The 21,046-nt window shown below is 40.6% G+C and overlaps 1 protein-coding gene across 1 annotated transcript in view; it reads left to right on the top strand.

Moving 5' to 3' along the window:
- The window catches only part of EPB41L2 (erythrocyte membrane protein band 4.1 like 2), a gene marked incomplete at its 5' end in the record, with an annotated part of 111,765 nt that overhangs the window by 38,628 nt on the left and 52,091 nt on the right, over positions 1-21,046 (top strand). The window contains 6 exons of the mRNA XM_079716628.1: positions 5,473-5,515; positions 9,638-9,713; positions 13,408-13,626; positions 15,218-15,305; positions 19,841-19,993; positions 20,496-20,593. Coding sequence (XP_079572754.1) covers positions 5,473-5,515; positions 9,638-9,713; positions 13,408-13,626; positions 15,218-15,305; positions 19,841-19,993; positions 20,496-20,593 — 677 coding nt within the window. The remainder of the gene's footprint in view (positions 1-5,472; positions 5,516-9,637; positions 9,714-13,407; positions 13,627-15,217; positions 15,306-19,840; positions 19,994-20,495; positions 20,594-21,046) is intronic.

The following is a 21,046-nucleotide window of genomic DNA, read 5'->3' as shown; positions in this document are numbered from 1 at the left end:
GTGGACAAAATCCAGTCCTCAAGATGTCTGGGCTAAAGAACTCTTATTTTTCAAATTTAGATTTGTATCGTGTCCTTTTTTTTTCCATAGAAAATTATTACTATTGCACCAACTCAGCTCATGCGATTTCAACAATAGGATACTATAGGAAATAGGAATTTAAACTGTTTTTTAAAATGCTGAATATTATCTGTATTTATGGACGTTTTCAGTCCCTGATCATTTCAACATATTATAATGTAAAGCCATGGTTATTTGTATGAAAATTTTCCATGGAAAGGAATATCTCATCTTATTTTAGTGTAGTGCTGTGTCTCTCATGGTTGGAAGCCTTCCACTTTACTCTTGAGTATGAAAATCTATCATTATTAGTGTTAGAACTTTTTAATGTCTGTAGAAAACTCATGCAAACTTTACTATGGAAAATTTCGTTAGAAATATGTGAAATCAAGCAGCCTGTTATTCTTTTATACACAGAATTCCCAGTCCATATAGTTCTTGTATTCATGTCTAAATGGAACCATCATTAAGGATTTTGGACTATCTTTAAAGGGAAAATATTGTCTTGAATTTTTGATGTTAACAGAGTTTGGCATCTAGCCCAGGATTTTAATGTCATTTTGCTTCAAGTCATATTGAAAGGGGAGCTTGTTTGAAGCGTAGTTGATATCCACAGCTAACTTTGTGAAAATTGATTAACGCATTTCTCTGATGGCCAGACCATTTCCTCCCCCAGAAACTAGAACTAAAAACTCTCGTATTAAACTGTTTGTCACATATAAACTATTCTTTAATAAAATTCTATATTCAATCCAGTTACACCTTATAATACCGCAGACAGGTGTTGGAATCATGTTCTCCCAGATGCATAGTGAATGTTTCACTGTAACAGAGGGCCTGTAAGGTTTCTGCTAACACCAACGTGATGGCAGTGTTCTTAGACTTAATTTAGACAGAGGTATAATAAAGGGGATCTGCTTCAGTGCTATAAATTCTTTTTTGTTTGTTTTTTTTTTTTTGCGGTACACGGGCCTCTCACTGTTGTGGCCTCTCCCGTTGCGGAGCACAGGCTCTGGACGCGCAGGCTCAGCGGCCATGGCTCACGGGCCCAGCCACTCCGCGGCATGTGGGATCTTCCCGGACCGGGGCACGAACCCGCATCCCCTGCATCGGCAGGCGGACTCTCAACCACTGCGCCACCAGGGAAGCCCCAGTGCTGTAAATTCTTAAAGGAAAATGCAGATTTTAGACAAAATTATTCTTTACTTTTAACATTTGGTAATAGGGTGTGTGTGTTGGATTAAGTTTAATTTCTCTCACCTGGCAAAATTGACAAGCACCAATTTTGAAGGCATGGCTAGGCATTTTAAAAACTTCTAACTTGGGTTTCTGCTTCTCAGAACAGTGTTTGAAATGTATGATTATAAAAAACAGGCCTATAAAGGAAGCCAATAAATAACATTCTCAACATATTAATTTAAAAACTTGGGATAAATTCATCACCAATATCTAATCCCTACTGTGATTTCAAAATATTGATTAGTATAAATGATATTTTAAGATCTGCAACTACTCTAATGTGCTGTGGAAATAGTTTTGATTCCTATGAGTGACAAAGCTAAAGGCACTGCTGATACTAGCCAGGTTTTTTTTTGTTTTCCCCCCTACATTCATAATTAATAGTAATGCTAACTTTCAGCTAAAAGTTAATGAAGATAAAGATGTGACATTTTTTCCCCCCACCTGATTCACAGACTCTTGATTTCATGTTCTAAGGTGATTTAATAACACTGACATTCTAGGACCACATTTTAATTTTAATTTACTTTTGTTGGAAGCCTGTGATAGGATTCTCTAAGGAGAAGGGGTCTGATTTTTAATCTCTTCTGGCCCATGACTACAGTGAGTGTAGTTTTTGAATCCAGAGTCTGATTTATTAACTTTTTGTGGGTAGAAGTAGTCACATAAATATTAACTTCCTTATATATGTAATATATCTCCTTTGGAAATAAAAAATTATGTGAAGAAGGGATATATACTGAAAGGTGATAGAACAATTTAATTTTATCATTGCCCAAAAACATCTACTATTAAAGGCACTAGATAAAGTCCATTGCATGTGTACTTACTCTTCAGGAAGCATTTGAATGAATGTTTGAAGAGAACAACCCCATGGGGTAGGTGATATGATCTTCATCTTGAGATTGAGGAAACCGAGGCTTAAAGAAGACAAGGAATGAGCCCAAGGTCACAGAGTCAGTGGAAAGCCAGAATTTGACTCCATGTAGTTCTGATTCCAAAGTCTATGTATGTGGCAGCCAAATCTTTAAAAAATGGGAATGGTGCGCTCTAAGCTGTCATGGTGTGTGTGAGTGTGTGCACTTATGTCATTCTCTGTTGGCTTTTTCCATCTTTTTGCGTCTGTTTGATCCACCCAGCACTCCTCAAGTGTCAGAACCAAGAAATTCATTTTTATTATTTATCTGTTAAAAAGAGTTTTATGTCCACTATTTACTTACAATTGATAATGCAGATAATAGACTGATATTTCTTTTAAAAGTCATGTTAGGCATTTTTGGTTTTTTTACTTAGGAATTTATGACCCTAGGCAATAAAATTGTATCCCACTCATGATCTAAGTGCTCATTGGAGCTAATTATTCAAATAAAAATAAACCTAAGACAAATAATATAACCTGTGGTCTTTTAAATTGATCACAGCATGGGAAGGGAGGAGACAAGCAGTGGGCCACCAGCCAACAGGTATTAATTTAGTACTTACACTGGTTGCCTAGAACTGCCAAGTCCTGTGAAGGACGCAGGGAGTAATGGTCTATCCTGGCCTTGCAAAGACCTCCTTACTCCTGGGTGGGAATGGAGTTCACAGTGTGGAAGTGGGTGTGGTTAACAAATGGGTACCAAAGGGCAAACCAGGTCGGTGGATGCAACAAGTCCTCTCTGCTGCCGCTGTTTGATCGTATCAGGTAAACTCTGCCCGCTCAGTTTTTGGATGGGCTCTGAAATAAAGAGCATAAGCCTCTTTGGTCATAATATTGTGCCTGGCAATGTTGTGGAAAGTGGCCCGAGAATGACAGCGAGTCTGAATGTGGTTGGCTGGTGCACAGAAACTTATTACTCATACTCCTGGGTCTGCAGAGCCAGATTGACTCTCTGCATGCTGTGCAGAAACTGTCAGGTGACTTGTACGAGGCTTTGGTGCTTCATGTGAGAATGGACAGTGCCGGGTGGCTGGGACACAGGGTTACTTCTTGGGGTTACAGAAGATGATGCTGCTTCCACCCTCTTCCTCCGAGAACAGAGAGGTCTTTTTTTGTTGTTGTTGTTGCTGTTCTGTGATAGACATCTATACCAAAACACACAGTGAAACTGGGGATTTGGAAGGGGTGTGTCTAGGCCTTTAATAAGACCAGTAGTTTCCCCTCCCCTCTCTTCTTTCTTCTGTGCTTATGTTCTGAGGGATTTTTTTCCTTTTCAGTTTGGCACGAGTTGTGTCTGCTTCAGTTTTTCTTGCTGTGGTTGTTACATCCTTGGACGAAATACCAAAACACTTTTGACTCTCCTTCCCTCTCCCCCAGCCACTCCCCTGTCTGGGCCAGAGGCTGAATGGTGTGTTTTTCTCATTCTTGTGCCTCATGATAGCCTGCCATTTGGGAGCCAGCTGTTGCGTGGACAGCTGCTGCAGGGCCGGGAAGCTGAATGCCAGGCTCTCTTCTCGGGGGAGAATTAGAGCTGCTCCTTGACACAGCACTGGAGGTACCGTGAGAGGGTCCCATTGGCCCTTCACATCAGTGGGCCATGCAGCTGGGCCGCCAGTGCTATGAAACTTAGACCAAGCTCTGGTAACTCTTTGTTGAGAGGGTTGAATATAAGCAGTGTTAGAACAGAGCCATGCACACCTTGGATCCTTGCTGCCCTGAGTATAAGCCCTGAATGGTATAGTAAGACCCGTGGGGGTCTGTGCAGCTTTGCTTTCAAAGCATCCTGTTGTTACTACTTCTTAATAGTGTGTAAGTTAATGTTCCGTTGTACCCATTCAACATATTGTTAAGATAGTAGGTTATAATTTTCTATGTAGCAGTAAACATTTTAATTGTTTGCTTTATGTATCTGAATAAAATTCTGTTTAAATACAGATGTTATAATACATGATTTGGGATGCTTTTAGAATGAACGAAACTTATTTATTCTAAAGCCAATTATTTGAGTCAGTTTAATATATCTCAAAAATGTAATTGTTCTATTAGTGAAGATAAAGTGAACTTTAATAATGACTTGAGGATAACGTAGGAGAAGTATAAAAAATAAACATATATATAGTATATACATAAACACACACACACACATAAGCAAATTTTTTTTATTGGATACATCTTTTGCCTGTAGCTTTAAAAAAACAAATATTTAATGTCCTTAGAGGGTTTGAACCTAGTAGTTCAAATTTGGTCTTTTTTGCTTTAAGATATTATAGTGGTTTCCTAGAATCTTTTTTTTTTTTGTTTAATTTTATTTATTTATTTATTTATTTTTGGCTGTGTTGGTTCCTCGTTTCTGCGCGAGGGCTTTCTCCAGTTGCGGCGAGCGAGGGCTACTCCTCATCACGGTGCACTGGCCTCCCACTGTCGCGGCCTCTCCTGTTGCGGAGCACAGGCTCCAGACGCGCAGGCTCAGTAGTTGTTGCTCACGGGCCCAGTTGCTCCACGGCATGTGGGATCCTCCCAGACCAGGGCTCGAACCCATGTCCCCTGCACCGGCAGGCAGATTCTCAACCACTGCGCCACCAGGGAAGCCCTAGAATCTTTTTTAACTTTCTCAAAGGGTGGAAATAAAGGAAAAGTGAAAGGAAGCCCCTTAGGATTGTGACTTTCAACTTGGAATGAAGTTTTAAAAGGATGTTTAAATCTTACAGGAAGGAAAATACTGGCTCCAATCTGACAGTACTTCTCCATGGCCTTGTACAGTTGCAGGCAGAAACAAAGTTTAAGGAGGAATTGGCTTTAGGAGTTGAGATAATTGTGTTTGAATGGGGTATGTGTACTTGTAACCAATAGTTTCCAATTCGCATTTTATCCATGAATAAGAGCAGTTATTGTCCTTGACTGAGCTCTCATTTCAGCATCCACAGGGGCTGTTTGCTGGCAGTACTACTATAGAATAAAGACTAGATGTAGATGTATTACGTCTCGTCATTTGGATAGATGTTTGATTTCACATCCAAGAAAATAAGGCCCAAGAGACCCACCTTAAAGTGTTTTAATATTTTATTTATAACACACACACAAACACGCATTCAAAAACAAACCAGTGCTGAGCCCAGTGGAATGCTAGTAGCTGTTTGCATAGGACTTTGTTAAAACGTTTACACTTAAATAAGTATGTGAACTGTAAACTGTTCCATTTTGGACTCTGGACTACTTCTTATGGGTTAATTAACCTTTTTTTTCACCCCCTGCAGAACTGGCTAGATCCCGCAAAAGAAATGAAGAGACAGCTGCGAAGTGAGTATTAAATCATCATACTTTGAAGTTATCAAGTTAATCTTGACATCTGTGTTTTTCTGTCTTTACTAAAATTCACAGGAATGTAAACTAGACTAAGACAGTGATAGAATGATCAGCTCTGTTTTGCATTCATATCATGTAGGAAGTTGAAACTCAACAATATTTCTGTAGAATCATGACTGTTTATTTTGGTCATGGCTTAGGGACTCCTGGTCAAGAGGTTGTAGACTCCTCTTCTTAAATATTCCCTCGAGGTGTCTACCACTGTGAAGCAGCACCTGATCTTTATCTCTGGGGGAAAGTATGAGAAGCTGCTTTTCTGTCACTTTCCCTTTTTATATGCAATGTACCCAAGAGAGCCCTACTACTCTTGCTTTGTTTACTTGATTTTGGCTGCGTGTCCAATTAGTTGAATTAGTAAGCGTGCCTCTGGCTCCAGAGGCATATGGATACACTGCTTCTGGATGTCCTGGAGTGAGGGTTTGAAGGGCATGCAAAATGATCCTTCGAGTCCTCTGGGGTGTTTGCCGTCTCTCCTCCTTTGGCCACTTTTTGTGCTCTGAGTCTGGGTTTGTTCTTAGTTCTGTTTGTCCCTTTCTTCCATTTCCCCATTTGTTCTTACAGTCGTCTCCCTAAGTGATTTATGTGTCCCACTCTATCTAACCAGCTTCAGTTCCCTCCTGTGGCTGGTTTTGTGATATCTGCATCACGAGTCTTTATCACCTCAGAACAATCTCTGATAGGGGATCTGGCTACTTAATGTACTTCAGGGTCTGTGAATGACTTAAGCAGGAAAAGGAGGGAGCCACAAACAGCTGGACTGTTCAGACAAGAGAACAAAATTCTTACCAGCCCTTTGGACGGTGGGCCCCAGAGCTGTCCAGGGAGAAGCCATTTCCCTGAGTGCCAGCCAGCAGGATGCTCTTTGCACTGTTGGTTTCATTTCCCTACTTATTTAGCATTCCCAACTTATTTATTCCCAACGTCAAAACACTGGAACACATCTATGCTTTTCCCTTCGGTTCCTTTCTGTCTACCTTCCATCTCATTTTCAATTCTCCACATTTGTTTTCTTTATTTCTTTTTCTTTCTCTCTCAAATTATTAATAAGTTTGGGAGTTTTCCCATCATTTCTTTCCTCCTCTACGCTCCTTTTTTTTTTTTTTTTTTTACTGAGTGTATACCTTATTTTTCCTATTTCCTCTCCTTGTAGACTCATCTTTCTTTTCATTTTTCAAGTATCTTTGATTAGAGTGACCTTCCTGATTTGCCCAGGACTGTGAGGGCCTGAGGGGTTTCTCAGGATGTGGGACTTTTAGTGCTAACTGGGGTGGTTGGTCACCCTATCTTTTGACTTTGACGGTTATCCCTGGCTTTCCATCCTTCCCTCCCTCCCTCCCCCACCCCTCTGCCCTGCATTTATTAGCTTGGTGTTTCATCCATTCATGTTTGCTTCATAATAGAAAAGGGGGAAAGTAAAGAAAAGGAGTAATTAGACAGAGATACATTATGCTTACATTATGGAAGAAACTGTACCAGAAAGCTTCGGAACTTTTTCTAGTCCCTTCTGCGGTTGTTAAAACTCTGCAAAGTGCGTGAATTCAAAAAGGTATGGATGCTTGGTTCTTCCACTTTCTCTGAAACCCTACTTGCCAAGTGACCCAAACCATGGACGGAACAGGAAAACCTCTGAAACATGATTGATGTTCCATTGAATTTGTTTCCTATAGTTTTGCTTTGGCTTCTGTTGGATTATGTTTGTGTGCTACTCACTTCAGAGTCATGGAGCTATCCTAACTTTTGGAAGGCAAGACTCTTCTTGCTGATTATGAATCACGGTCTTATGTTTTGATTATTTGTGAAGGTTTTTTTTTTTAGAGTTATTTCAGGACTTTTGCCCTTGTGGTTTGGCAAGAGGAATAACAGTAACACAGGATTTGGCATTTTCAAACTATTGGAACTAGTTCCCTAATGGAATCCTGTACCGTCCTAATCATGAAAGTAGGCTGAGGAAATGAAGTTTTAGCTGTTGCATTTTACCTCTTTTGGCTTGTGTTAAAATGGATGAAAGAACTGTTTGTTCTCTCTTAGCCCAACCTCTGCTGTGATTTATTGTCATTCAGTTAACAGAGGTAAACAATCTTTTTTGAGTTACTTTTGACAACTGACAGCCTATCCGTTTCTGTGTAAAAGTTGCCTAAAAATCTTTATTTTCTCAAATGTACACAAATAAGACTATATAGATATATAAGGCTATATATCTTAGGCTTGCCTGTATTAATATATAAACAATCCATAGCTAGATAGACTGTTTATATAGCTAGGTAAAAATGATAATAATCCATAACTAAATAAAAAGTTTAGCATTATTGGTACAACTTTATCAACTTTAGAATTGGAAATAGAACCTGAAATATGTGTTCTATTAGAAACTTATCCCTGTTGTCATATCCAGGTAAGCATGTGCTGGTGTTAATACCTAGGAAACAAATAAATAAAGATCCATTAAGAAATGATATGATAATCCTGTGATGACTTTGCTTAATTATGGGCTAGTAATTACCTTGAAGAAGTACATATGCATCACAGCCAACCTGGTGCTACTGGCCAAGAAATGGCATGTCTCTTAATACTCAAGAAAGTTCTATATCTTTTTTATGATGTTTTAAATGTATAGAGGGAACTTAAATCTGTTTATTAAATTTGGCAGGTTTGCGTTATTAGTAGAATAATGATGTACTGAGCCAAAATCCAGCAAGAGTTCTGTGTATTCACAGTAGCTATTCAATAACTCTTCATTGACTTCTGAGTAGGAGAAAAGTTAGCGTGTCTATGGTGAGAAAAGAATAAAATGACCCATTGAACAAAAGAATGGGATTCAAGAAATTTTTCTTCAAGTCCCTAAATGAAAGCAACTGTGAGGCCTTCAAATATGTGTGAAATGAAATAACACAGACACACACACACACACACACACAGTTTTTATGTTTTTATTTGGAAATAGCATGAACTTTGAGTATAACTCTGAATTCAGACCATTGGAATTATTTTGATCCCTTTACGAAAATAATACCTGCCCTGTCCCCAGAGTTGAGTGTGTTTTTTTTGTTGTTGTTGTTGGTTTGTTTTTAAAGCCATCCGAAGCATGATGAATCAAACATAAGTTAAATGGTAATGTATAAATAGCAGTGTTTTAACTTTTGTTAAGTCATTATGGCATGGTTGTTTACTGTATTCACGAATATTCTTAAGCCTACTTTATAAAACCTGGGAAATATTTGTATTGTCTTTAAGTATTGTTACGTTTTATCACTCTCTCCCTTCCAATAGCCCATTAATCATTTCTTGAATAGTTATAGTGATCATTTGATCATTACTCCTCTTCCCCCAACAATATAGAAATCCTGAATTTCTTTTATTTTTAATAAATTTATTTTATTTTTGGCTGTGTTGGGTCTTTGTTGCTGAGTGCGGGCTTTTCTCTAGTTGTGGCAGGCAGGGGCTACTCTTCGTTGCGGTGCACGGGCTTCTCATTGCTGTGGCTTCTCTTGTTGCGGAGCATGGGCTCTAGGCACGCGGGCTTCAGTAGTTGTGGCGCAGGCTCAGTAGTTGTGGCACACGGGCTTAGTTGCTCCACGGCTTGTGGGATCTTCCCGGACCAGGGCTCAAACCCGTGTCCCCTGCATTGGCAGGCAGATTCTTAACCACTGCACCACCAGGGAAGCCCTCTTTTTTTTCTTTTAAAGTGTGGAGAATATTTGGCATCTAGAGATCCTGTGGTTAAAACAAATCTTATCTCAGAACTATTACATGAAGTTTATATTAAAATTTTTGCATACTAGATCACCATATAAAACACCTGTTGACATACCAGTAAATGTTTATAAAAAAGTGAACCTATTATTCTTTGATGATAGGTTATTTATGGAATTGATTTTTACTTTATTTTTCTCTTCATTTTTGTTTTGTAAATGATATCTTCTTTAAATCAAAAAAATTCTCTAAATTGATTTGTAGCAGGACTGATCTATACTATTTGAACATTGACCTTTAAGTTTTATGAGTATAAATGGTGATTGTGTTGGTTGCATAAATAATCATGATCTTTAATAATTACAGATCTTCCTTGGCTGTTCAGCTTTAATGTGAAGTTTTATCCTCCTGATCCTTCTCAGTTGACTGAAGATATCACCAGGTACTTTACATTTATACTAAAAATGATTCTTTTTTATTTTATTTTATTTTTTTTGCGGTACACGGGCCTGTCACCGTTGTGGCCTCTCCCGTGCAGAGCACAGGCTCTGGACGCGCGGGCTCAGTGGCCATGGCTCACGGGCCCAGCCGCTCCACGGCACATGGGATCCTCCCGGACCGGGGCACGAACCCGCATCCCCTGCATCAGCAGGCAGACTCTCAACCACTGCGCCACCAGGGAAGCCCCTAAAAATGATTCTTTACTTACAGCTCTCATTTATTTCATTGCCCTGGGGGGGAATGGTGGTAATTTTAGGATTGAAACCAAAACATTTTTTCTTAAGCTGAGTTTTAGAAGTTTCCTTGGAAGTGGATATTCCAAAATAGTTCGAAATGTTTCTGGTTTCAGAAATTTTATTCACTTTTCTTTAACTTCCCATTTATATTCAAGTAATGGAATATTTTTTTAAAATTGCAGCAGGGACTTCCCTGGTGGTCCAGTGATTAAGACTCCACGCTCCCAATGCAGGGGGCCCGGGTTCTGTCCCTGGTCAGGGAACTAGATCCCGCATGCCACAACTAAGACCTGGCGCAGCCAAATAAATAAATATAAAAAAAAATTGCAGCAACTTTGTTTCCTATGTTATACTTTCAAAAATCACTGGTATTTATTAATATTTCAGATTTTCATACTAAGATAGTTTTTATCGTGTAACCCATGTGTGCCAGTGTACTAATCTCAGCTTACAAACGTTATATAAAGGTAGAAAAATGAAAAACTTTTTAAAAGTTAATTTTTGGAAGTCTCTTGAACTGTAATTTGTACACACACACACACACACACACACACCCACACACACCCACACCCACACCCCTGCTCCCCAGGATAAAAAACTAATAAGGTAGGCTTTCTTATGTAAGAGTCAGTAGCTATTTCTTTTCCATCTCCTCTCAGATTATCTGGACAATACAGACACATGCTTAAATTGCAAATAAAAGTTGAAAGCATTTACTGATTTTGAGAGTGACTAAGTGTTTGAATGGGAACAAGGAACATTTAGAGTCCACGAGTACCTTGATATCTTAGCCCTATTAAGCTGGGTATCAGCGATTGGAATTCTTAGCTTTGGTAAGAGTAGGTCTATAGAGTGATTTGTATATATTTTTAAAAGATTATTCACCTGGCCAAGGAAAACTGCATTCTGTATATATACTCTTGGAAAATTAGAGGGTGTTAGCTGAAGACTCTGTTTTTGATTCCAGTGGTTCCTGTGTCCTTGACATTTTCTGCTAGGCCAGTTTTGTCATCAGATGTGAAGTTGGGTAGATATTTAAGCAAGTGCGTGATATCCATGTGAACTAGGAATAATGGAGATTTTTTTCCAAGATTGGATAAATGACAGACCTTTTTTCCCCCCCTTTACTGGTTATTGCTGAATAAGGATTTACTGATACTAATTAAGTTTTTATTGAATTAGCTTCAGCTAGTAAATAATAAATAGCAGCTTTTGTAACTACGCAGTGAGCTGCTTAGAGCATGAAACTTGACAGGTTGCCGTGCGTAGGATACGCACTTAGGCCTCACTGCGGGAGGGCCTTTGAACAGTGCACATAACTGGGACTTTGTGACCCAGCGCCCTCTTTGTACATACATTCCTCCTTGCAGTGATTCATTTGGGGATGATAATCCTTTGGTGATTGCAACTTTATAACATCGGTAAAGTGCTTTGGTTTTCTTTTTGAGGGACCTTGAACAGTCTCCCTACGTGTTTGGGGAAGAATGAAAGAGCAGTCTAGTGAGCTAACTAAAAGCCTGAGACCAGCCTGTAGCTTTGCAGCCTAAATATTACGATTGAAATCTTCACTATGACTTGAGTGAACATCTAGAAGGCGGGATAGGCTTTTGAGGAGGGCAAGAACACAGTTCAGAATTATGCCTGAAGAATGATCTGTCCTGCCGTATGAAGGAGATGGACTTGGGAAACTCAGGAGGCTGTTGCGGCTTTTGTTTGAAGTTTTTGGGCCTTAGCCGTAGGCTTTAAAAACAGAAGAAAGGATCAATGTGAAAAGTAGATATACTAATATAAGGAGGAGCAACAAGATTTTAGTATAGATGGAATCTTTGTGTTCAGGTCTTAACAGTGCTGTAAAATGTGGAGAACTAGTGATATTGTTGATTAGACCTAGAGAATTTGAGGATAACGTGGAATCGTAGTTTACAATTTAGTTTGCTGAAATAAAGCCGTGATGCTCATGTTGTTCTAGGGGTCAAGGAAACACATAATTCTCCTTGGAAAGAGAGCTACTGCAGTGCTTAAAAATACTCAGACTGTAGTGATAGTGAGATGAGTTTCATTCTTAGAAAATTATGGAGCACTCGTCATGTGGCAAGTACTTTGCTAATAACTGTGGGCTTATGATGATGATAAACAGAATCCCTGCCCTGCCTGACAGGAGATTTGGGTGATAATACAGGTGTAACTGGGGGATGGCTGATGCCATGTTCTGGGACATGCTCTCTGACACAACAGCAAGAGCCCTGGACCACAGGCAGCGTGTCCCTTTGAACATGGCTGGGGTAGAAGCAAAAGGAGGGCGGAGCCATGACACCCCCGCCAGGCAAATGCATCCACAGGAAGAAGCCACCAGCCAATAGGAATGGCAGTCTCTTCAAGAATGAGGGAGGGCGCTGCCATTTTCTTGGGAGGAGTCATTGGTAACCTTAGCAAGTGGTTCATTTCAAGACTAGAAATTAGGTTTTCAAATGTTAACAAAAGGAGTTGATGGGGGACCTCCCCAACCCTCATAAAATATAAGTAACGTGTTTTTGCATGTTAGTAAAAGCGAGAATCTTTTATAACTGTGTAATAATCCACTTGGAACACTGAATGATTGTTATTATAACTAATAATAACATTATGATTATGGCTACTAGTTATTGATTGCCAGGTACCATGCAATGTCTTTAATTTATATTATCTAATTTTTTATCCTCATCTTTAAAGGGAAATAGAGTTCTTCCCATTTTACAGGTGGGAAGTCAGACTTAGGCAAGTAAATTAGCTTATTCAAGGTCACATAGTCAGCTCTGCCAGGCTCTGAAGCCCATGATTTTTCTACTGTAAAAACTGAATTAGCTGCCTCTTTAGATGGGGTAAATGGGCAAGTAAGGGCTTCCAAGTAGAGACTGACTTATGATTGTTGTTAAAGGATCTCGGGAAAAGAAATTAGTATGAAAAGCGTAGAGAGGATAAAGGGTGGGTGACCTTAGCTTTTCATGTAAATCCTGAAGAACTGTAGCTATTTCTTAAATTTTATTAGTCTTTATAACTTTCGAAGAGCACGCTAATTTTGATTACAGTTTTAAATCCAAGGAGACTGTCTAAGTGATTAGAATTTCACCTGCAGTCACAAAACTCTTTTTTTGTAATAGTAAAAATACACTGTTGCCTGAATAGCAATTCAGAATTTCCACTCTATTACTTTGCCCTCTAGATGCATTTTTTATAAATAAGTCACAAGTTTAGGAGTCCATGGAGGAAGGTGGGCTTCTTATTACAAAACACTTTTTTTGTTCTGCATTTGAAGAGTGCCTGTATTATATGTTTGTTTCAGAGGACTATCAGAACCATATTTATGAGCGCTACAATCTTAACTAACTGTTCTCCCACGCTTTTGTCCCCTGTTCCCCACAGATACTTCTTGTGCCTTCAGCTCCGGGAGGACATTGCCTCAGGCCGCCTGCCCTGCTCTTTTGTGACGCATGCCCTCCTGGGATCGTACACACTGCAGGCTGAGCTTGGGGACTATGACCCAGAAGAGCATGGCAGTCATGACCTCAGCGACTTCCAGTTTGCCCCTACACAGACGAAGGAACTGGAAGAGAAAGTGGCAGAGCTGCATAAGACCCACAGGTCTGTAGACTTGCTTACTGGAGAGAGTGACTGTGGTGGGTTTAAATGGCTTCTCTTATAGCATTTGCTGGACATTTGAGCATAGTTGATGGGATTATTCATTAGCCCTTGTGGAGCTTCACCTAGTGTTAGTCAAGATAACTTGGAGTCATTGAGACAGCCTTCCATTGTCTTTATGACTGTAATATGAGGAACTGTGCTCATGAGACTAAATGTTTTCATTTATTAAAAAAATTTCCTGGGCTTCCCTGGTGGCGCAGTGGTTGAGAGTCTGCCTGCTGATGCAGGGGACACGGGTTCGTGCCCTGGTCCGGGAAGATCCCACATGCCGTGGAGCGGCTGGGCCCATGAGCCGTGGCCGCTGAGCCTGCGCATTCGGAGCCTGTGCTCCGCAACGGGAGAGGCCACAACAGTGAGAGGCCCGCGTACCGCCAAAAAAAAAAAAAAATTACTTTTCCCTATGATATCTCCTGTGCCCTATTCCCAGTCCTCTCCCTTCATATACACACGTGCACACACATACACATACGCACACCTGAAACAAACATACCCACGTACTTGTTTGGCATTGATCATACATTTCTTCTGCCTTTTAATTATTTTTATTATTTGATAAGAAAGCCAGGGAGATAATGAGGCATCAGGATTTGAGTCAGAAATGTGAGTGTAATGGGTGTTAAGGGTAGTAAATCTACAGGTGGTTTCTCTATCCACAGAAGATGACTTTTGGTTTAACTGAGGGTTATTAATTACTGAAATACCATGTTACACTTTGAGAACTTTTATATCTGTGAAAACAAATGGTTCTCTTAAGCATGAGTTTTTAAAACTCCCAGCTACGAAATTCTCACTTGTCCCATATGGCAAAATTGAAGTTTTCAAAAATTTTGACTGAAATAATTCGAAAGGAACTTTCGGAGATTAGAGGTTTTTAAACAGACTACCTTCGCTTACTTTTCTTTAAAAAAAAATGCAGTATTTGACTTTAAATATTTTCTTATTAACTTCATTCCAAGTCTGTTCAGTAGACATGTATTATATAATTTGAAATTGAAATATCAGGTGCTGAAATGCCATGGGGAATATGAAAATTAACGGGACCCTGCTTTCTAGGAGCTTAAGATTTGTTTAGTTGGGACATGTCAGGTGTAACATCAAGCACAAGTACTTCTCATCTTTAGTATCGTCAGTCGTAGTGAAATAAAATTAAGAAGAGAATTTGTCTATTTCAGAAAGATGAAATGACTTTCTATTTTTTTATTCTTTTATTTTTAAAGTTAATTTATGTTGTACCCACTATTGCTGGGGCTTTCTCCGTAGTGGAAAAAAACGAAAGCAACTTTCTAAGATAAAAAGGGTAAGGGTGGAGGGACACATCCTTGCAATGAGTAGGTTCATGTTGGAGGATCTTAAGAGAAAAATGCTGGAGGTTTAGAGTTGAGCCTTCTTCCCTGATTCCTCCTTGTCTGCACATTTAGCTGGGCTACTCCCTCCACCCCAAACTCTCCAAGCTCATGCACCCCTTTCTCTAGTTTGGTTACATTTGCTTTGCATCCACCAGTAAGATAATTCTGTTTCTTTTGATTCTTAGGGGTTTATCTCCAGCACAAGCTGATTCTCAGTTCTTAGAAAATGCCAAGAGGCTTTCCATGTATGGAGTCGACCTGCATCATGCCAAGGTACTGTGTGTGGAACGGAGAGGGGGCCTCTTTCCAGTCTGTTGACTGAAGTTTCGAGAGGGCTCCAGTTGTAGACTATAGCCTAGTTCACTTGCAGAAAAGGATCCTCACCCTCATCCAAGGGACTCTGTTTCTTTGGGGTTTCTAATTGGGGGGTTTATGGTTGTGGGGAGGGATCATTGATTCTCCCTCTTATTCTTTCTTCTTTTCCCAGTCTTTTAAGTTGATACCCTTTCATATATACTTACGGTAAGACTCACCTTATCAGCCTCCTCCACCCCTCGTCCTACCTTTATCCTGTCCCAGCTTTTGCTCTCGCAAGTGCTGCCTCTGTCCCAGCCCCGTCTCCCACCTGTGTCCTGGGACAGCAGAGCAGCTCTTAGCCACCATGAAAGGGCAAGGCAGCATGGCTATGACCACTTTCCGAAAAACTGCCGGTGAAGGAGCCCTGGAGTTGGGCTTTTCCCTACAGGTCTGTTGTACTTCTTGTAGGATAAACTAGGCTGGCCCAGGCTCCAGGCGATTAGACCTTCTGTCGTATGTGAGCAGTGGGAAAAGAATGGAATCATGGAGGTAGCTGATAGGAGAGGCAGGGTTTGGTGAGGAAGATGCCAGTAACAAACGTCACCTACTTCATGATCCTAGTTTGGACGATCAGGTAGTGGGGAGAGTCGGGGTGGGAGCAGTAGGTGGGGAGTACAAGAGACAAGATGAAAGATGCATTTGGTTTTGAAAACTATGTCCCGAGTCGGCTCAACATGCACAGGGAACCTATTGTTGCCTGCTTTTAAAGGACCCGTCAGTCCCTTGGTGAAGTTTAGGAAGCCCAGGTTATATGATTTGAGAAATCCCTGGGAAAGCCTATCACCCAAAGGTATCTTCCTTCCCTTGGCCTCAGATGACTAATCCTTGCTTTTGTGTTAATAGTGCTTCATAGCTGCAAAGCACTCCTTTTTCCTCTGTGCCTGCCTTTATTCTTTAAATATTTTTCCTTATTACAAAAGTAATACATCTTCATCCTAGAAAATAGAGGTGAACAGAAAAATATAAAAAGACTGAAATGTCTTTATGCAGAAACAAGCACTTGTTAGTATTTTGGTATTTTCTTGTTTTATTAAAAAAAAATCTCTGAGCAGTTGAACTCACATTTTAAAAACGGGATTATACCATGAGTATTATTTCATAATTTTTCTTTTTTAACTTGCTCTTATAAACACTTCTCCATGTTAGTAAATAGTCTTTGGCAGCAACATTTTTAACTGCTAGGTGCTGTAGACCCTTAATTTTTAAAAGTACTTTCACTTACACTATCTCATTTAAGGGTCGGATGTTTTGGTTTTTACAAAAGCTACATAAAACAGAATGCATATGGCTTGTTACACTATCTGGCTTGTTGCCTCAAGCCACATAGTGTAAAGTAGTCCCATCTGTGTGATGTCTGCTGATCAATCCTACTAGGAGGTAAAACAGATCTTCTCCACACTTGAGTGTCTTGTAGCTCATTTCTCTGTATGATGGGGACAGGCTGGGTCAGCAGGCAAACAGAAATAAGGGAGGGAGGACAGCAGACATGGTATCAGAAAGATGCCCAGAGCCCATCTCTCCTCTAAACCCTGTTATTCTTGCCCCACGTGAATCTTACATCTGCTGCTTTTGTTGATCATTAGTGAGAAAGCAGTCCTTAGATGACAGTCCTGGAAGGTTTCGGGATTCTTGTTTTTGAAGTTGTATGTTAGAAAAGTAAAAAAGTTGCTGGTTGTGTTATAAGGGTAATTTCAGTTCTTGCTGTGTGGTTAAGAGTAGATCACTTAAAAAAAATCAGAATAACACGCATTCATTCAACTTATCATCTGGGGGACTTAGATAATATCTGATGCGTAAGATACTTGTAAAGCTCATGGGAAAAAAATCTGTAGCAATGTAAGAGAACTTTTCATGTAGTTTCAAGTGTTGTGCCTGTATACATTTTTCATTGCCTTGGGATCATATTTAAAAATTATTTTTAGGGGCTTCCCTGGTGGCGCAATGGTTGAGAGTCCGCCTGCCGATGCAGGGGACGCGGGTTCGTGCCCCGGTCCGGGAAGATCCCACATGCCGCGGAGCGGCTGGGCCCGTGAGCCATGGCCGCTGAGCCTGCACGTCTGGAGCCTGTGCTCTGCAACGGGAGAGGCCACAACAGTGAGAGGCCTGCGTACCGCAAAAAACAAACAAATTATTTTTAAATTAATATTTTATCCTCAGAAGAGTCATTAATGGCACACTTATGTTAGGACAAGGTGAGGGTGTTGAATAAAAGGGCTCTTGACAAAGATAGAAGGAAACCACAAGAGTAGAATGATGCCCATGAGCTGGTAACAGCAGCTCTCCTAACCCCTCTGGGTGGGGGTGGGGTGGGGGTGAGGCAAAGAGTAGTTGCCAGAACCCAGGGGAGGGATCTGTGTGGAGAGGGCTGTCTTGAGAGGAGCTGCGATTGTCAAGGATATAGCCACCCTGATGCGACCACACAAGGAAGGAGTCTGGGTATTAAAAACCCTGACCTCCTTGCCCTCCTCCCTGTCTCTGATCTTCTTCAAGAACTTTCCATTGGCTGAAGTCAGTGGGAGTGGGATCCTGTTGATGTCCATATGGGGTAGCTTCCTGAGGCAGTGAGCAAGGTGGAGAAGATGCTCCTTTTTTATTAGTTTATTTTTCTGACTTTGTTGCTGAATGGCAGAAGTCAAATATGGAGAACTAAGGCATGCTTTTTTTCCCTTTAACTTCTTTCCCTTTATCTGTAATTTCTATTCACACAAATACTGATAATTCTAAAACAATATGTGGAACAATTGAACCTCAGCTGATTTACTTGGATCCAGATTGTGTTTATTTTTCAGTCAGATAAAATAGCTTCAATGTCCTGTTGAAAGATTGCCTCACACTAGAGATAGCTTTGTTTAATGTTTCAAATGAGGGTTGCCTCCTTATTTGTGCTGAGAACATGCTGTCTTGGGCAATCTTCCGGCCTGCTCCCTGTGTCCCTGGCCAGTGATATTTTGGGCAAACACGTCATTTGTGTCTGGTGCCAAATTGCTTAGGCACCTGTGCCTGGTTCACTATGGCTTTTTACTCTGTTCCTAGAGAGAACTGTGGCTGTCAGGATATGGGTGAATAAAGCACCTTTGTAGATGAGATTTTTAAACCTGCTCAGATGTTCTAATGTAATTTTTTTTGCGGTACGCGGGCCTCTCACTGTTGTGGCCTCTCCCGTTGCGGAGCACAGGCTCCGGACGCGCAGGCTCAGTGGCCATGGCTCACGGGCCCAGCCACTCCGCGGTATATGGGATCTACCCGGACCAGGGCACGAACCCGTGTCCCCTGCATCGGCAGGCGGACTCTCAACCACTGCGCCACTAGGGAAGCCCCAGTCTAATGTAATTTTATTTGTATATATGAGTTGTTCACATATCACAGCAATGAATGCCATTGGCATCAGTTACCTAGTACTGTATTTCTATTTTTAAAAAACTGAACTAAATTGCGTTAAATTGTTCTCAGTAACAAGGCAGTTGAAATGTTATAGTTTTATTGACTTGAACCTAGACTATGTGGGGTTTGTTTCAGCATATTTTGTGAGAATTTGTTCCATGTTGTTAATGATTTCTGAAAATGTGAATATCTCTGAATAATAATCTTCAATTTTCCGTATCTTGAATGAGATCTAGTTCTTCTCTTAAAGATATTTGAATATTGTACATATTAGATCTTCAACCACTACTTGAAATGTGAGGAGGCAGTTTCTTACTTTTGTCTGTAAATGTATTTGATTTAAAAAAAAATCTTTCAGGCTGGCGATTATTCTAGATTGTCATCATTCCCAAATTAAAACGCCGAGGAAAGAAAACAATAAGTTCAAGAATAGTCTGTAGTCTATTTGAAATATGCCAGCCAAAGGAATGTTGTAATGAGAACGGGATGTCAGCAGTTAGTGTTATTGAAAAACTGCTTGAAAGAATTCAAAGATTTCAACACCGTCAGCCTAGAAGAGAAATTTTCTGTGAGGAGTTGGTGTTCTCCAGAATATAGATGTTACTTAACAGCTGTTAGCTAGCATAATCATCTGAGATAAATTTGCCCGCAGTAAAATGGCTGACTGCACCTTAGGGTAAGCCGACAGACTGTCCCCAGGGGCTGGAATAGCCTCTAGGAAACATGTTTTATCTCCTGTATCTTCAGGATGTCTAAATTGAGGTCTATTTCCTTTCCTCCCTTTTAGCTCTTACAGCTGAGCTCGAGGACACATGAGTTAGGCCTTTTGAAGAGTGTTGTGTCCTGTACTCATGTTGCCGTATCTCAAATCTGACCCCTCAAGAGGAATATCTAGGTTTAAGATGTGTTGTATGTCCTACTGTTTCTTTTAACTTGTGTACTGTCACTGCAGTTGAAATACAGACCTGTTAAATTGGCATTCCTGATCGTGACTTGAGGGGGATCATTGACTTCCCTACCTATATAACTTTCACAGCTCTAACCATGGTCAAATGACTTATGCTTGGCAGGACTCAGAAGGCGTGGACATCAAGCTGGGTGTGTGTGCTAATGGGCTTCTCATCTACAAAGACAGACTGAGAATCAATCGTTTTGCTTGGCCGAAAATCCTGAAAATCTCCTATAAGCGCAGTAACTTCTACATAAAAGTTAGGCCAGCAGAGGTAAGCAGAGTCATGTAGCCCTTGGCATATCTAATTGGGCTTTGTCAGTGTTCTCCTCTATGGCCACAAGCTACCAGAATTCTTTTCCTTTGAATGTTAAGAAAATGAACTATTATTTATTCCCCCATGGTAAAAAAAAAAGAAAAAAAAACGAGTCAGGGTTTTTGATGATAAACTTGCATATATGTATTCCTGTTGATAAAAAAAAACAAAGCAAGCAACAGCCACAATTTCACAGAAAAGGAAAAGTAGTCAGTGCCTGCCACATCTGGGGAGGGGGCTCATTTTTCTTTGCATCAGCTAAGTGGTCAAGATCGATAGGAAGGTGGTAAAATGAATTTTAGTGGACATTGAGGGATAGCTAATTCATGTCAGTAGTTGATATTTGCCCTTCTTCAAGAAGAACAATTACTTCTTAGTGAAATATCTGAATCCGTGTTTTTCAGTAGCGTCTAGTCAGCTCTTAAGAGATATGCTGATTTGTTTTATGGATTTATTCTAGCTGGAACAGTTTGAGAGCACCATTGGCTTTAAACTGCCAAACCATCGGGCAGCGAAAAGGTTATGGAAAGTGTGCGTGGAACATCATACTTTCTACAGGTAATTTTGAGAAAACAGCTTGGGATTCATGAAAACAGCTCTTGGTACCCTCCGGATCCTAGGAGGGGGCAGTGGATAGCGTGGCAGACGCAGCCACAACTGCTTTATGGTTCTTTGCTCTCCGTCTTCGTGTATCTGTTTCTGTCACCAGGCCCTGCTGGTCCTGGCTCACAACTGCTCTGCCTCTGCAGTGGTCCCTCACTCCAGTTGCCCTCCACCACCCTACCCTCCCACCCCGGCTGCCGCTCTTTCACTGTCACTCACCTTAGGCTTCACTTAGTTGCTTTATCAGCTCCCTCCTGTCTTGTTTCTTTCCCAACCAGACCAACCCTGAACCCTGTGCTCTGTCCCTTTGCTACTTTGTTAGGAGTGTTCCCCCGTCCAAGTCCCTGTCCCTTCTGACACATCAGCCTCCAGTCTCCTGGTCCTGGATGAGTCTTGTGTCCCGACCTC

Source organism: Hyperoodon ampullatus (assembly GCF_949752795.1).
Source record: "Hyperoodon ampullatus genome assembly, chromosome: 12".
NCBI lineage: Eukaryota > Metazoa > Chordata > Mammalia > Artiodactyla > Ziphiidae > Hyperoodon > Hyperoodon ampullatus.
The sequence above is the reverse complement of the archived record's forward strand: the minus strand, read 5'-3'. Positions and strand labels throughout refer to the sequence as shown.